This window comes from Hesperophylax consimilis, chromosome 7 (genome assembly GCF_061612785.1).
Source record: "Hesperophylax consimilis isolate HC1 chromosome 7, BYU_Hcon_1.0, whole genome shotgun sequence".
NCBI lineage: Eukaryota > Metazoa > Arthropoda > Insecta > Trichoptera > Limnephilidae > Hesperophylax > Hesperophylax consimilis.
The window spans coordinates 2232591-2250208 of NC_142842.1; the positions used below are offsets into that span (position 1 = coordinate 2232591).

General features: G+C 33.1%; 1 protein-coding gene across 2 annotated transcripts in view; it reads right to left on the minus strand.

Annotated features, from left to right (window-relative positions):
- The window catches only part of tfc (Brevican core protein triforce), a 317295-nt gene that overhangs the window by 199745 nt on the left and 99932 nt on the right, over nt 1-17618 (minus strand). Inside the window, exon 2 of one of the 2 annotated variants that reach the window (XM_089633112.1) lies at nt 2571-2828. The exons of the other annotated variant lie outside the window; for it this stretch is intronic. Within the exon in view, the coding sequence (XP_089489238.1) occupies nt 2571-2828 (258 nt within the window). The remainder of the gene's footprint in view (nt 1-2570; nt 2829-17618) is intronic. 2 annotated transcript variants of the gene reach the window in all.

The following is a 17618-nucleotide window of genomic DNA, read 5'->3' on the forward strand; positions in this document are numbered from 1 at the left end:
TTTGTAAAAGAAATTACAATCATCCCAGTTGAGTTTTTAAACTCCTGATTTTTTTGTTCGAATTTTGCTATCTTTATTATTAAGAATATATCTCTTCATTGTTATTAGTGTAAAACGCCAGTTGAATAGTACCAGGATTGTTTTTATATATAATTTTAGAAGTATCGTTATCCACAAACAGAATTCTACGCCATTGTTTATTTCTATCTTTAAAAAGACCGTTAGAAGAGAATATGTTTAATTTTTTTATTTAGTATTTCAACTATCAATTTATTAGAATAACCGTTATTAAATGCTATTTGTCTTATGGATATATTGTTTTATGGTTGTATGCTATTTGTTTTTTTCAGGTCTTAAAATACTTCACTATAACTAATTTTGAAATTTTAGAAACGAGGAAACATTTTAATATAAAAGCAGATATAATAAATAAGAATTTTTTTATAAACTCTCTTTTAAATATTTTCCCACTCAACTGGTCTTTCCCGTCTAACGATATTGTAATTCCTAATTATTATAAACCCAGCCTACTCTTACCCCTCCCCCCTCCTTCCACTTCTTCTTTCCCAATTGCAATCTATATTTAATTTTTGACTTCGGTGTATACACAATAAAATGTAAACATTATATTTATTTATTTATTGGACAATTTGCATAGCGCCGCTTTTGTGAGATATCACCTCAGGGGCGCTATATTGTAATAATCTACCTTTATATATAGATTTTTATCCTGATGATGTTGTATATATAATCTATCTTTAAACTTTATTAGATACAGTAACAGTTGTAGGTAAAAAATTACCACCAGTTGGAGTAAAATTAACACCTTTTAATTAAACCGACTGCTAATCTCATCGCACAATTACCCTCCCTTTATTCATAAACACGGGTACAATTAATCAATATGTAATAATCTATTATTTATGTCAACTTTGTTATAACTATCTTTAATTGTGACAAACTAAACGATATTGATTCAACTTATAGACATTGACGGTTGTAACACATATTTAAGCACTGCAAGTCTCCTATGAGCTAATTATATTAGGTACCTGAGATAACAGTTAATATCAGTTGTAGACATGTAGTCAATAATAGTGTTTCATTTGAAATAATCCATCACAAATACGTAAAATTTCATTTATTCAAACAACTGTCATTCTTATTATGCGTAAATTTAGCATGTTATTATTAATTAACTCCTTCCTGTACCGTGTTTTAACAATATATATACTCACCCTCTCTCTGTGAATGTCCTAATATCTATCTATTAAATGTAATTGTTGTTAATATCACTTAAAATGGGCGAAGCCCAAACCAGAGCCGCCCGCAGGGCCTAGCAGAAAAAAACCCGCGGAGCGGGTTTTTAACTGCTAGTGCATGTATAATGCGCAATATGCACATTGCATGAGTAACCGACTGTGCGGGTCAATTTCATACGAGTTACTTTAAAGTTCATTCTTGTGTTGAGATGATAAGGGATTTATAATATTTCTGGTCTGCTGCATTCGTCACCCGTACCGAGCTGGAATTTACTGGGATTAACTTATTCTTTCATTTGTTCTCTTCTTCCGTCTCCCACACATGGGAGCATGATTATTTAATCTTATGGAGGCTACGTCTAGGCACACAGCTAAGTAACCGTGGCTGGAGAAATGAGTTAGCGAACACTAAACCTAGTAATTATTCGCATTCCTCAAAATCACGAAGATCAAAAGAGAACGGAGTCATCGAACAAGATAGTACGAAATTAAAATCTTGAAGAAACCATCAAACCATCTCCAACATACAAGAAACGTGTGATTGTTCTTCAAATAAAGGAACGGAAAGACACCCCAAACTAAATAGTCTGATGATATTAAAACCACAGCTAAATCAAAAGGAGAATCAGAAACAAAAACTGGTTGTTATAGGACCAACAAACACCTCGTGATATTAAAACTACAGCAGAACCCAAAAAACATGATAAGAGACGAAAGTCTGGTGAACATAGTGTCAGCAAAGAGAGGAGAGATACCTTAAACAACATGCTTGACGAAATTAAGCCCAAAGTCACATCCGAAACCAAAATACCACGATGTGATGGAAATCATGCGACTGAGAAAGAGAAAGAGAGCAAGAGAGATTTGAACGAAGATATATAATAACTTCACCTATTTTCGCCTACGAATGCATTATGATATAGAGTTCTCTGAAATAGATATTTTTTCGACAACTTATTATACAGATTTAGAAAAAATGCTGTTGCTCAAAAATATTATTTAACAATTGTTGAGCTAGTTATATTATGAATCACTACTTCTGTCGCTATTATTGTCTCTTGTGTTTTTTGTTTCTCTTTGTATTATTTGTCATTTGAGTGAATTTTCAAATTTTGCCGTGATATTATGTATCCCTTGACTGAGTAGGTATTTATTAACTAGATAGTTCTCACATAAGAACAAATAAATTCAAGTCACAGCTGCATCCAGAGGATTGCGATGCGAAACACAAATAGAAACAGGTGCAAATTTAAGAAGGTGTATGTTCAATGATGGACAGAAGAAACAAAAAAACTTGTATGCACTTGCCTTCTTCATACACCGAGTTGACTTGTTCGCTCTCCACGCTCTGCAGGTTCTCGTCCCCCGTATCGCCCGTGTCCCCCACGTCATGAGCGTCGTCGACCGCCTCCTCGGTGCTGCTGAGATTGTTGGGGCGCTCCGGGGGCGGCAGGATGTCGGCCAACGAGGGCGGACGCGACCCCCCCGAGCGGTGCGGGAATAGCCGCCGCTGCAGATAGTGCTCGAGGATCTCCTGCGTGATGCGGTTTTGACGGGCCAGCTCACCTGCGGAAACAGACGTCAGGAAATGCTTTATTTTGTATTTTGTCACTCTGCAGAGAAATCTGATCAATTCGAATGCACTAATACTGTAATATGCCTAGTTTGGCGATAAAGATATCGTTAATAAGATACCTGTTAATATATATTATCTTAAGTAAGTGCTTTTAAAAAATTAAAATTAAAAATAAAGTTTGTTTGACACTTTGACTGTCTGCGCAATTAACGAATGAGGTTGTTAATTTTAATAAATTCCCAACTTTTAAATTGGAGCACCACGAATCATTCAAATTCTCAAATCCCCATTAGTAAATAAATGGTTCAGTTTTGGTAGGAGACGTTTATTGCGTATGATATAACAGAGTACTACTACCAGTTATAATTATTTGAACTGGTTTAGATGTACGTTATAAAGTACTACTGCTTTTCTGGCAAGTAAATAATTATCGGTGATAAAACATTTAATGATTGGGTGTTCATAAAACGATGGTGTGCAAACATGTTTTCACATTTATTGTGTAAGAATGAAAAAAGTGTTTCATGTAGAACAACTACATAATTATATATTTTAAATAATATTATGTGCCTAAACAGCATGCAACTTGATTAAAACATAAAATAAAACATTTCCTTTGGTCGTTGTTTCCTTTCCTCTCCAAAAGGTAAGAATTTATCGATGGTTTTGTATCCAGACTTTCTATTAATTTTCATATCTCCTTGTTTTTAATGGATGTTTAAGTGATACAAGGATACTCAAGAACTTCAGTCAAGAACTGCATAGTCAAATTCTGATTTTTCAAAATGTGTATTTAGGAAGTATGTTTACGAGAGATGGGAAGGCTGACAGAGATATCGAAAGAAGGGTAAATGCAGGTAATTCCGTTAATGGAGGACTAAACGCCGTAGGCGCTAACAAAAAATTGTCCAAAGAAGCGAAGTTAGCAGTCCACAACGGAGTGCTGGTACCTACCTTGATGTATGGAAGTGAGGCATGGAACTGGCAAAGAAAGGATGAAAGTAGATTAAATGCTGTTGAAATGAGATCCCTGAGGCGTATGTGTGGTAAAACCATGTTTGATCGTGTGAGGAATGTGGAGATCCGCAAAGAGTGCAAGGCTGATGTAAGCGTAATGAGTAAGATTAAGAAAGGGACGCTTAGATGGTTTGGGCATGTAGAGCGAATGAGCGAAGATAGGAGTGTAAGGAGGATATATGATGCAAATGTGAATGGTAGCAGAAGTCGGGGACGCCCGAGGAAGACATGGCACGATCAAGTGAATCAGATACTCGAGTCGGGCCATGTCAAGAGTCAGAATAATAGAAGAGTATGTATGAGACGATGTATGAATGTGAATGAGGCAAGGAGTGTGTGCCAAGACCGAGTTGTTTGGCGGTCCGTCCTCTCTGCCTACCCCTGCGGGGAAACGGCGTGATGGTTAGTTAGTTAGTTAGTTGTGGTGCACTTTAATAAAAACAGAGGCTTTTGAAGTTATTTAAAGATTTTTCGAAACTAGATATAGTTTCAACCATTTGGATAAGGCAATGATGCGGGTTGAGGAAAGGTCTAAAGGATGGCATTTGGTAATTCGGGTCATAAAAAGAAAAAGATGGGAAAAATGCTGACAATTCGTTCCATCTACAGACGTTCATTGCTTCAATCTGTATTAGTCGGTAGAAACGATCGTACACCATTAAATTTTCTATCTTGAAACACACTCTTGGCTCAACATTTTTCATGACAGGAGTAACGAATGGCTGGGTTATCTCTATACACGTCATTATCATAAATATATTTACACGACTCGGCTCAAGTGTTTGAGCCAATTGATCGAACCGTATTTCCTGGTAATATTAAAAAAGTACTTATTACAGAGTGTTTGTCGATTGAGTTCATTGAAAACGTCCGATAACTTAGATATTTTCAAATACCTAGTGCAAATATTTAACATGGTAAATTTACACAGCGTAACTAAACGTAATTAAACATGATGAAACTGAATGCAAATAATTTCCAAAACAAAAACACACTACTTCTCTAAAACATACAGGATGTCAGGAAACTTAATGATTTTCAATATTGTTAATTTATTTAAAATCTGTTCAAATATTCGTTTTCCCGTTAAAAACGGGACTAGAGGCCTATAACGAATGAATTGACAAATTTCATAAAAAACTATGAGTAAACCTTGAATATGCTATGAGGAAGTCGGAAAACGAGTTTTTTTTTAAATTATTATACTGGATCTTATTAGATACGTGTTCAGATATATTCTGAATGACTAATATTTTATGAGGAAATGGTCATGCAGTTTTAACAGAATTTTAATAAAAAAAGAAGTCGTACCCATTTTTCTCCGTGCACAAACTTCTGGAGGTGATTATACATGATAGCAGAAGTATCGTATTATTAGTCATAAATGTTTTTTAATATAATCCGTCACTTGGAAGGTAATAAATAAACCCATAGCAATATACATAATTTTGCAGCCGCTCCTCAGCAATTAAACAAAACAAGTCAGATATGTGCAATATTGCCAAAAATGCTCATTCCTGATATAGATAATGTACTACAATTTAAATGTTGTAAGAGTCAGAATGAAAAACGGGCGCCGTCAAAAATAAAAAAAAGTTAAGGCTTTTATGTATTTACTAACGCCCTATTGGGCTTTTACACAACAATTATAAATTAAATTGAAAACAATTGTATATCGTAAAAAAGACAGAATATAATAAGCAATAATTGTTGATTGAAATACTAGTACATATTGAATTGTTAGACGGGTTGCGAATAAACTGAGGTAGCTTTGTGATTCAAAGCAACTGACCGGCAATCAGAAGGTGCGGGTTCAATTCCCATCGGCGGCATTTATTTTTACTCGGAAGATATATTCAATTTGTATGGATATTTCAGGCGAGTAATTATTGCCTAAATACCTTTAAAAAAATAATAAATTAAAGAACCCTTGAAATTTATACACGAGTAATCAAAAATAATTAAAAGATTAAAAAAGAAATTGTGAATATTTAAGCATATACATAAATTATGATTACTCGTTATTTACATTAACTAAAAAGTGCTTAACTAATTTGGATTTGATGTGTCAAGATTTAAATCGAAAATATCAGCGACATTTATAATCTCCTTGCCCAGCCTATGTATTCTCTCCATAACAGAACTGAATACTAAAATTCTATTTTAGTAAAACAAAATCTTTTAAAACATAGCTTGTTAAATTAATTATTAATTCTTAGTGGCGAATAAATGTAAATGTGTTTTAAGTTGATTTGAACCATTGATGAATTTTATTAACTGACTTGCGGCAGTTCGTTATTAATGATAAAGCAAATGGTAAATTTATATTATTAATAATACAGCTAACCGCGTTTAGAAAGCCTTTCTAGTAGGAAGCAAGTTGTTGGTATATTAGTACCGACTTATTACTCTCTTGGACGATGCAGGTCATTTAGGAAACTGCTCTAGTAAAACCTTTCCCAGTTCACAATCCGGACATTCAAATGAAAGAGCTGACTCATTGTTGTAACCGATCAAACATATGTTTTCATTTATTGGATTTGAATTAACATTTATACAGATTTAACGGCATTACGATAAAACGTTTTCGTAGAAAACTAATTAAGTGGAGAATATTTGAATAGGATCTGTAAATTAAAACCATTTTGAATAACTTTCGTCGTCAACTATTTCAAGGAAAAAGAAAGCGGTGTTTACTTAATTGTAGAAATTAACAAATTTTCTAAAATATTTGCATAAAAATACAATTATTAACTTCTTAAATAATTGAAAATTCACTTAGTGGCTTCAATTTAATTAAATGAAAATAACGCACTTTGCTTCCTTGATTCTGTTATATTAATGTTCATTTTTTATTTTATTTTTGAAATTAGGTACTTAATGAGTTTTTTTTATTTTTATTTAGTAGCTATATTATACATTTTTTTTACATTTTTGTAAGAATATATATATAAAAATAGACGTTGATTATATTCATAGTAAAACCTCAAATTAAAATATTTAATTGTTGATTGATTAAGTTATTCCAAAAATTAAATATTTATCCTAGACTTACAGAAAAAGTCAATAGATGTCGCACATTAAAATTAAAATAAGAAATATTTATCTAAGACACTGTCTAGATTGCGTTTAGTTCGGGTTGAATCTTGCGATCATAGATAAAGATAGAAACCAATAAAAAAAATGTGCGGTGAGAAAATGAGGACAATGTTGGTAGATCTTATTCGAAGTATGATACCGTTAAAAATGACCGAAGGAGATAGGGTCCCATTAGCTCAGTTCCCATTCTCAAGGTAACGGTCCCGAGTTCAAGGCCTAGACGTGACAGCATCTTTTTATGATTTTCTGTTTCAAATTTTCGTTTATGAATCGCTAATATTATCTTCAATAATAACTTATTTTATGTAAATAAAATTATTTGTTTATTTCACTGATTACTGTAATATTTGTGTCTATAAAAATAATCAACATTTTTCAAATCCAAATGTTACTTTATCAGATATATACTCATTTTCAACATACATGGTATTAAATGTGTCCATATTTATTGGTCTATTGTTATACAGGGTGTATCGGCACGTACCCGACAAACTTTAACCAGCTATTCCTTAGCATATTTGGAGTAAAAAATCTTATGTGCACTTTGCTATCGGGTAACGTTTTTTTTAATAAAAAATGTATTATTCATATTTTCACCACATGTCACCACTGTTTTATCCTTTGTCAAAGTTTGAAAACCCATTAATCGCAATATTTTATTCGAATTCCGTTGAATAATGCACGTGTGTTGGCACACTTTTACATCACAACGAAATGGCACGGCACCATTCGTCTCATTTTTAACTATTATTATTTAGTGTGTGCGAAAGAGCGAAGACGCTTTTCGACATACTTGCTTATAACAGCTGTTGAACACGAAAAGCAAAGCCAATGACAGTGATGTAGTGTGGAAATTTTTAATTTTTTTGTTTTTAATTGAATAAAAAATGCTACCGGACAGCAAAGTGCCCATAACATTTTTTACTCCAAATGTGCTAAGGAATAGCTGGTTAAAGTTTGTCGGGTTACTGCCGATACACCCTGTATATACTCATTTTCAACATACACGGTATTCTGATGAAGAAACATTTGAATTTGAAACATGTTGATTATTTTTATTAAATAGTGGTTTAAACAAAATGTGTTGTTTAAATTTTATTTTGAAATAATAGTAGCATAACAGAATAAATAAAATTTCAAAACTCCCTTTTTTATTTCGATCCACATATATATTAATATATGAATACAAATAAAATATTATTAATCATAAATGTAAGTATTATTATTATTTTTAAGCAATAATTATTAGCACGAATCACCTATATAAATTGAAAAAATCTTCCGATAAAAAATATATTCCGCCGACGAGAATTGAACCCGTCGCCTTCTGATTGCCGGTCAGGTGCTCTACAAATTGCGCTACGTCGGCTTATTCAACACCCGCTAAATTATTTAATTTGTGCTGTCATTTTTCATTTTTGCTTATTTGAGTTTTTGTCTTTAAATATTTCAACTAAAAATTAGAATATAATATGTCTCGACTCCATATAGTAGGAGAATTTGCATCATCAATGCTCAAAAATAAATTTGGTTGTTTTCTAGTGAAAAAAGCAAAATTGTATGTTTTATCTCTAATGAAGACCTCAGAAAAGGTATAATATACCTAGTGAGGTCTATAAAATTATAATAAACGAACAGAGAAATACTGTCGAGCCAGTTACACAAATATTATACTAAAAACGAATGTATTATTGTAATATAATATTTTTCTTTTAGTGTGATAATTATATTTTAATTTTTAATCTTTATTTTTAGTTTAAATTTATCTTTATTTTAATGTTGTTTTTCTTTTTTTTTAAATGTATAAATTCTTATATTATAAAATGGGGGCCTCAGCACGGGTAAACAACCCAGTGAGGCCAACATTACTGAATTAGAATATGAAATATTGTAAAATAATGTATCAACAATAAAAAATAAAAAAAATATCTAGCGCAGTTTTGTGAAAGTTCACACCAAGTGCGCATTTCCCTAAATAACCTATTTTTGCCTAAATATGTTTTTGAATTCACCTGTGAGGAGTGAAAAAGAGGACAGATTAGATTTTTTTTAAATCCTTCGATGAATTAACAAGGTTTTTAGTTTTTTTTTATTAAGTATTGCAAAAATGTTACATTGTCAACCTTTTAGATTAAAAAGAAAAACAGTTTTTTTCTTTAATATGTGTATAAATCATTCGAGAAAAGCAAACATAAAATATAGATATCTTCTTGGTTCACTTTGATTCGTTTGGCATTTTAAATTATGAAATATACCACGACGGGAAAATATGACATATTGGATATTCCCGGTTGATTGCACCGGATATGCGGCTTACTGATCCGGAACCTGCTTGCACTGAACTGAGATCATCCCATCACCGGATGCGGATGTTCACTTACCGGAAGTAACCCGAGACACCTGGAATGAGCTAATAATTACCGGTCGGTCTGGCGTCCAGGAGCTCTAGCGAAGACGATCGAAAAAGCCACATGTCAATACGATATTGACGAAATACGTCATCTGCGATATTTGCGAGCACGGTCAGAATATGGTTCCGACAGTTGATTGACAAAAGCCGCTACTTTTACTGCGGCCTCCAAAGTGTGGGATAATCTCTCAATATGCAAGACATTATGGGTTATGTCGTTCGTTATGCAAAATAACTACATTATTAATGAAGGCCTCAGCACGGGCAAGCCACCCAGTGAGGCCAACATTACTGGAAAACTTTGAAATGTAAAAAATATTGTACCAAATAAAAAAAAAATTAATTGGGGTGAACTAACTAAGCTCTGAGAACTGAAAAAAATCGTTACCTATAACTAATTTTCTCTCTTTTAGTGTCAAAAAATACATGCGGACTGCCAACTTATATCAAAGTTAATATTTCAATTCAACATTGGTACTTAAATTTATTAGTACTTTTTTAACGTATCCGCCTGACTTTTAGGAATATCAATCATCGCGACCACGCTCGGTAAATCGGTATAAAACCATCGGTATTTACGCCTATGCATCCGATATTGTAAAGTTAGCGATTTCACTGTGCTAGACCCCCAGGTTTCAGATTTAATACGTTTCACGTTACAGGGAGAAATAATAACTATCCATAATTGATCGATCGTGCTAATTTAAATACTTAATTATTACACTGTGCGTATCAAGGATTTTTATATAGGCGAAGCGTCAGTATGATTTCCATTTAACATATTTACTTTATTAAAAGCATACGAAGTAAATATTGAAAAGGGAAATCATATTAATGCTTCGTCTATATGAAAATCCTTGATACGCAATGACTTACTAACTAGTTCTATGTTCGAAAACCCAACAACGACACCCACGCTAAAAAATCTCGGGCTGAACTTTTTCACTTTCTTGAGAACAGGGCTGTAAAATAAACAAAATTAGAACATTAAATTGAAGGTCGGATTTCCTTCGGTACCGGTAAAGTCATTGCGGTAAAAATACCAGAAGAATTCGTCTACAATACGAATCGTTTTCTAATCAGAAACAACAATTGAATTAAATAACATATAAATTGAAGACACGAATACAGTCGAAAAAACATATCTGCACTTTCATCTTTCTGGCACCCACTTATATAATATATACCTACTCTAACTAGTGGCTAAAATCAGTGATAAAAATCTACTAATTTAAGCAAATGCTTCATAAATTACTTAATTTACGTACGATAAACTCATCATCTATTGCGAAATTCGAATCAACATATTTAAATACGCGTACAAAAGATCTTTGTCTCAGAGGTATAAAGTATTTCTATCCAAAAATGTGACTGTTGTTGGGAAAGTAAGATTTATTCACCTGATAGGTATGCTGTGCTCCTGGGACTTAGTTTTGGATTTCCGCGTGGTTGCGTAAGAAGAAAAGGACCCGTTTCACTTGCCCATTGCACAGTAAGCAATGTTCTCTATTCATATAACGAATGGTGATATCTCTCACCGATCGGGTAAAGAACAATTTAAAGTGGAGTAATACGTTCATATGTGCATATTTTAATGTTTTCTCTATAGGAGTTAACAAATTGTAGTAGATTTTCAGATATACTATAAATAACACGAGGGAGGCATGTTGCATTATTCTAATGTGGAGAAGAAAGGCTCATATTGCATAAGCGTTGTATCTCTTTGTTTACCAATAATGGCATGGTCACGTAAAGTAATGTACCCGACTTATTATCATCATCATCAAGTGCTGAAATTACAACAAAGTTTGTTGACCCACGATCTGAAATACTTCTAGTCACGTAGGTACTATGTCTAACCTGACCACAAGTCTAGTTTTGAGAGGGACCGTTCGTTATTTTTATTTGCGTTATCAACAGTCCTTATACATTCATATTTTACGGTGGAATTTTAAAATCATTTACCAATAAAAAATGACATCAAAATTTAAGACCAAATTAAAAAAGAAAGTACGTAACAGTATAATAATATAAGCAAGTGTTTTTTTAAATGTTTTGTAAGTGCAGATATGTTTTTTCGAGTGTATTCAATTCATGTCTTCAATTTATATATTATTTAATACAATTGTTGTTTCTGATTAGAAAACGATAATATTGTAGACGATTTCTTCTGGTGTTTTTACCGCAATGACTTTACCGCTACCGAGGGAAATCCAACTTCAATTTAATGTAATTATTTTGTTTGTTTTCCAGATCTGTTCACAAGAAGGTGAAAACGTTCAGCCCGATATTTTTTAGCGTGGGTGTCGTTGTTTGGTTTTCGAACATAGAACTAGTTAGTAAGTCATTTCATATTAAGGATATTAATATAGACGAAGCATCAATATAATGAAATGGGCATCTCAAACCGCTGTTTTTCAATTACGCTGTTATTCAAACTTATTTTATTCAATTCAAACTGAAAGCAGAACAGGAAAATCAGAAGGAAATCTGATGAAAAAAAAGAAATTATTTGGTACTCTGTAACGTTTCCCCGAGGGGAGGTTCGGGTCGCTAAAATGTCCCGTTTTCAGAAATTCGACATCGAATTACTGCAGTCAGATTGGGCAAAGTTTATGAAATTACACACTTAGGAAGAAACACAAAAAGTGATGGATATAGATAATAATTGAAGGGGATTTATTGGTTCTAATAATGATGCAGAAGTTTTAGATTAATATGCTCTTATTTCAAAGGTTATCCGAAAAAAAAAGTCCAGAAATCAATGGGTGGAATAATTTTTCTAACACTTCAGAAACAATAAAATCACTTTTTCAAAATTTCGCAGAAGTAAAAGGGGAGTTCTCCCTAACGCACAAGTTGTGAAATACCTCATGTGTCACCAATAAAAGCTGTGCTAATTACTGCAGTAATTACGTGTCGACTTATTATTTGTGATAAATTAAGCACGTAGATACCTTTACGTTCTTTAATTCTATAAGGTGTATAATGTAAGGTTGTTGTTCCGAATCTGAGACTAGAGAGAGATAATGGACAACGTACGTACTATTTATACTCCCATTCATCTGTCTCCCTCAGGCACGCGGTCTCTTTCATATCCGCAAACATACGATCACCACAATTACTAGAGTGAATGAAAAGGTACAAATTAAAAAACGTTTGGATAAAATGTATCTTTCAAATACACCACTACCCAGAGATTGTTCTCTCCCGTATTTATCTCACACAGTTTTGTGTTGGTTGTTGCACCCTATTGTAGATATCTGAAGAATACGGATTTACGTAGCATGATAAATGCCATCTACCCAGCTTTTGGTCGCAGTCAAAACTTGGACATGAGGTGTGATCCTGTTTGGTGGGAAGCATTTTTCTTATGAATCCTCATCTCGGTGCCTGTGTATTTGAACTCCTTTTCCGTTTACGTTCAATTCCACGAATGGGCATCATACAAGAATAATTATTAAAGAATGTGAAAAGGCACGAGCGTTAATAGGCAGAGGTTACAATAACCACATTTTAACGTAATGCACCCAATCATCATTAATTTGGTAAAATAAACACACAAAACTTCAGTTTTGGAGGGTATATTCCGAAAAATAATCGCTGCGATTCTGCTGATAGAAAACCAGCCCGGCGTTGCCCGGCTTTACGCAGAGTTTTTTGATATTAGATATAGATAGTAATTTTCCGCTCATTTTGAACGTCAATTGTGAAAAATTGTGTGGGAAGGAACCACCAAACACAGGTAAAGTATTTGAAGTAATGTTTCAATTCTGATTGGTGTTTTAAGTTGATATATTTATTTATATACCAACGCCACGACATGTGCCAGTAACATAAATGTAAAGTTAAAATTTTTAAATAAAGAATAATTAACAAGGAATAGTAAAAGTAAAGTTGATAAGAAATACGTTTAATCATCTCAAGTAAAACTAATGTCACCTCAATGAGAAACTAAATAAATGTATTATGTACTGAAATAAAAAGTGGGATTTCGAACAGACACAACAGAAAATAACAGAGAAATCTTTTTAAAAATATGCAGTTTCCCCAGAATTAACGTTATTTTCATTAACGACGCTGTTTTCCGGTGATTTAGCTCCGCCGCATTAAACCTGTTTTTCAAAACAATGTTCCCAGCTCCTTACGAACAGGCTCTTTTCACGTGAGATTTATGGAGGCGGGTGAACGTATTAGGTAGCTCTTTTATTCAAACCCTAAGAAAAAAACAAGATTTATTCATAATCTCTTCATCGTTGCATTTTACTGCCTTTTGCGAAATTTTTGCCACTATTTCGGTTCATAAAACAGAGTTATTACTAAGAATTTTTTTGATTTTTATTGCACGTTCAAAACAAATTACAGATTCCAGTAATATAGATCTTTTAAAGAAATGAATATTTCATGCTGAGTGCATAATTGTTTATTTGTATTTATGCTAATTATATTTCAAAAATAAATTCTTATCTACATATATTTAAACTATAAAGCAGAAATCTGTTTATTTGTCTGAAGCTGATATATGGACAAATCTTTATTCTTATAACTAGGAACCAGTAAGAACAGCTACGAAAGTATTGAAATTAACATACGAGCAAGCCCAATAACAAATTTGATTAATTAAACAACATAAGCTCCTTGTTTCCAAATTGGAACTGATACGATGCGTCGTGGAAATACTCGTTTATCAAATTGGAACTGATACAATGTGTCGTGGAAACATATCAAATTGGAACTGATACAATGCGTCGTGGAAATACATCAAATTGGAACTGATACAATGTGTCGTGGAAACATATCAAATTGGAACTGATACAATGCGTCGTGGAAATACATCAAATTGGAACTGATACAATGTGTCGTGGAAACATATCAAATTGGAACTGATACAATGCGTCGTGGAAATACATCAAATTGGAACTGATGCAATGCGTCGTGGAAATACTCGTATATCAAATTGGAACTGATACAATGTGTGGTGGAAACATATCAAATTGGAACTGATACAATGTGTCATGGAAACATATCAAATTGGAACTGATACAATGCGTTGTGGAAATACTCGTATATCAAATTGGAACTAATACAATGTGTCGTGGAAACATCTCAAATTATAAAAATAATATTTTCAAAATCAGACAAGCGATAAACTACGTATGTATCTAACCATTTTACATTTATAAGACGATTAATTTTATTTATTTATTTTTTATAATATTCATTACATTTTATGCAAGGAAGCTTTTGACTGTCCAACTAGGAAGGTTTTCAGTTTTAGGACAGTCAAATTAACAGGTTTCAAATTATCATAGAAGATTACAGGATTTAAATTTAAAAATCCGTCTTTGAATTTCACATTTGTTTTCTTGAATGAATGTATGTGAATTAAGTGGAATCTTGGAAGTGGAAATCCTACCTAATTGGGATTTGGCTCAGTTGTTATCGTGTTGTTTTTCTCCGCTGTTCATCTCACTAGGGAATTCCTGTGTCGAGATGAGCAGCTTTACAATTATATTATATCAAATAAGTACATCACATAACACATACACAGTTGGATAACATCAAATATGGACTCCTAAGGTGATTCATGACGAAAGTCACGACATGGGCAATCCAAAATCACCACACCAGCCAGTATGGAATTTTTCCATTTTCGTTATTGGTAATGTTTATTCTGAGATGGATAACATTTGCACATTGCTATTCAACATTATTTTATAATATTTCAGACAGATTTATATTTCATGTTTCTGTAACAATTAAATTAAAGTTTTTTGCTCATAATTAAATTGAATCACTGTTACAATATTGTTTTTTTATGACTTTCTTGACGGAATTGGGTTTTTATTCGAACAAAACTATTTATTCATATTGCGTATTTACGGGAGTAAAAAATTTTTTTTTTCTTAATATTGTAAAGCATTGCAAAAAGCGTATTTTAATAAAAATAATGAAATTAACGCCATGGTCGCGTTTAACCTTAAAACAAAAACGATTACCAATCCGTCACCACATTAAAAAACTTGTTAAAAATAATTGGTTTAACATTTAAAAGTTTAAACTAACTTACCAATTTTAAACATAAAATATAATCACTTTGAAGAGTTATTTCTACTGTGATATACCACTAATTTAAAACTTCATAACATTATAATTATATCGCATATCAATCTGACTTCTGAATTCTCCAATATGACATTAATTGCCACGAAACTGATCGCATCATGGATCTTACCGGATTGCATTACGAAACTGCAATATGATGGAAGCTATGCCATGAAAGCTCATCCAATTAAAAAATAAGTCGCACATAATTATTTATTACCAAATAATTCCAGTTTTTCATCATTAAGATGCTTTCATAAGTAAAAAAATATGTACAAACAATGATACTTGTTCGATAAGTAGGCAGTATAACCCATTTTCTTTCAAAATTTAAAGCTCAAAGAAAACTGGATTTGATTTCGAGGATTCTAGGCCTGGTTCTTTTGTGAACGTATTTCCCTGTGGTTGAGGGGTAAGGCTCTCGACAAGCAAGCTGAAAGTCGCGGGTTCAAATCCTAGCGTGCGAAAATAAATTTTATTTGATAAGTTTGTGTTATTTCACAAATTACTCATTCATAATAATATATAGTATATTTGCGGCACGTTCTAGAGTGGAAGAACCATTTAAGATTGAAATGTTGCTTGAAATGGGTTTGGCCGTGTTTGGTGACCAGATCTGAACAGCAGGTACATCCACGCATTCCGCTCCCCATCTCATTCCCCTCCCCGCTACGTTCAGCCTCAAAAATACCCCAATTGGGGATGCCATAGTCTCACTGGCTCCAGACGGTTGGGAACAGTTGGGACTTGGGACTGAGTTGCGGTTTGACATTAAAAAAAATTAAATACACTATGGTACCCATTAGATGCATTAGGTACCTACACAATAGGGTATTTATTTTCGCCATTTTAGATTAATGTCAAAAAACGTAGGTTGGCAGATTAGGATGGTATTTTTAATTTGCCATTTATGATTTGCCGCCAAAAGGACATGTTCGTTTCTCTTCGTGAATATGGCGTTCTGGACTTCACGCGCGCCGGCTATCGTCAGTGACAGGTCTTACCAGCCAGTAGCGTTTTCTACGTCATAATGAAGTTGTAGCCAGTTTGAACCGTTTAGGAATGTACGGTCTTGGATCTTTTTTTAAAAAAATAGTATAAATTATCATTATCCTGACGAAGAAGCCATTGGCTTTGAAACGTGTAGATCATTATTAATTAAAAGTGGTGTTTACAAAGTATTTCATTTTAATATAAATAAGTAAATAAATACTTGAATTACATTTTTACAAAGATCGTCAGAATTAGAAAACTTAACTTCTAATAAGAAAAATCTTTCATACATTTTTAACGTTACCCGTTTGTGAAAATACCCCGTCTCTGATCATTCCCTGGCTCTGTGCAGTTGAGACTTTTGTGTTATTTATTCACTTTAAACAATAATTGTTTTAAAAAAACACGTGTTCACGCCGGTGTAGTGTAATCTATATGAGAGTTAATTAGTATTGGATAAATGTAGTTGATTTGCCTAAAGTAAGCGTCCTTATTATTCCTTCCTGGACTATAATTTCCCTAACTTTAAAACCACAGACATTATTCGTTGAACGCAGTACACATATTATTGTGTTTTAATTCCACTCCGCTGTTTTTGGATAACCTCCAAAACGATCTATTTCGTGGATCGTGAACCCCGTTGCAGATCATCTGTTTTATTTTATTATTTGAACTATAATATCTGTTTTGGAAGACAATTCTTTCACATAGTGCTGTGACCAGATGTGACAATTACCAGAAGAGATCTCGAGAAAAAACATGACGGACCAGGGTAAGTCTATGGTTTTACCACTTCTCTCCTCCCTTTATCCAGAATTTTTAGGCGAATCAATTATAATTGTTTTATCTCACCGTGGAACCAGCGCCGCACAACCAACACGTTGAGCTGTGTTTTACACAATTAAATCAACAATGTGTTTGAAATATATGTAGTATCCTAAATATTCATGACATTTTAAAGAACCCGTTAAATCTATTATCTCCTGATCTCACGTCATGATTTTGTTGTCTTCAAATAGAATATCTAGGACATGTCGTTATTTACTTAATATCTTCATGAGAATCCGATGAGCAGCGAATTCTCGTCCAAGGAAAATGTGAAGGTGAACTAGTAACATCTTCCATGTTCTATAACCGCATTAGTCGGAGGAGTGAC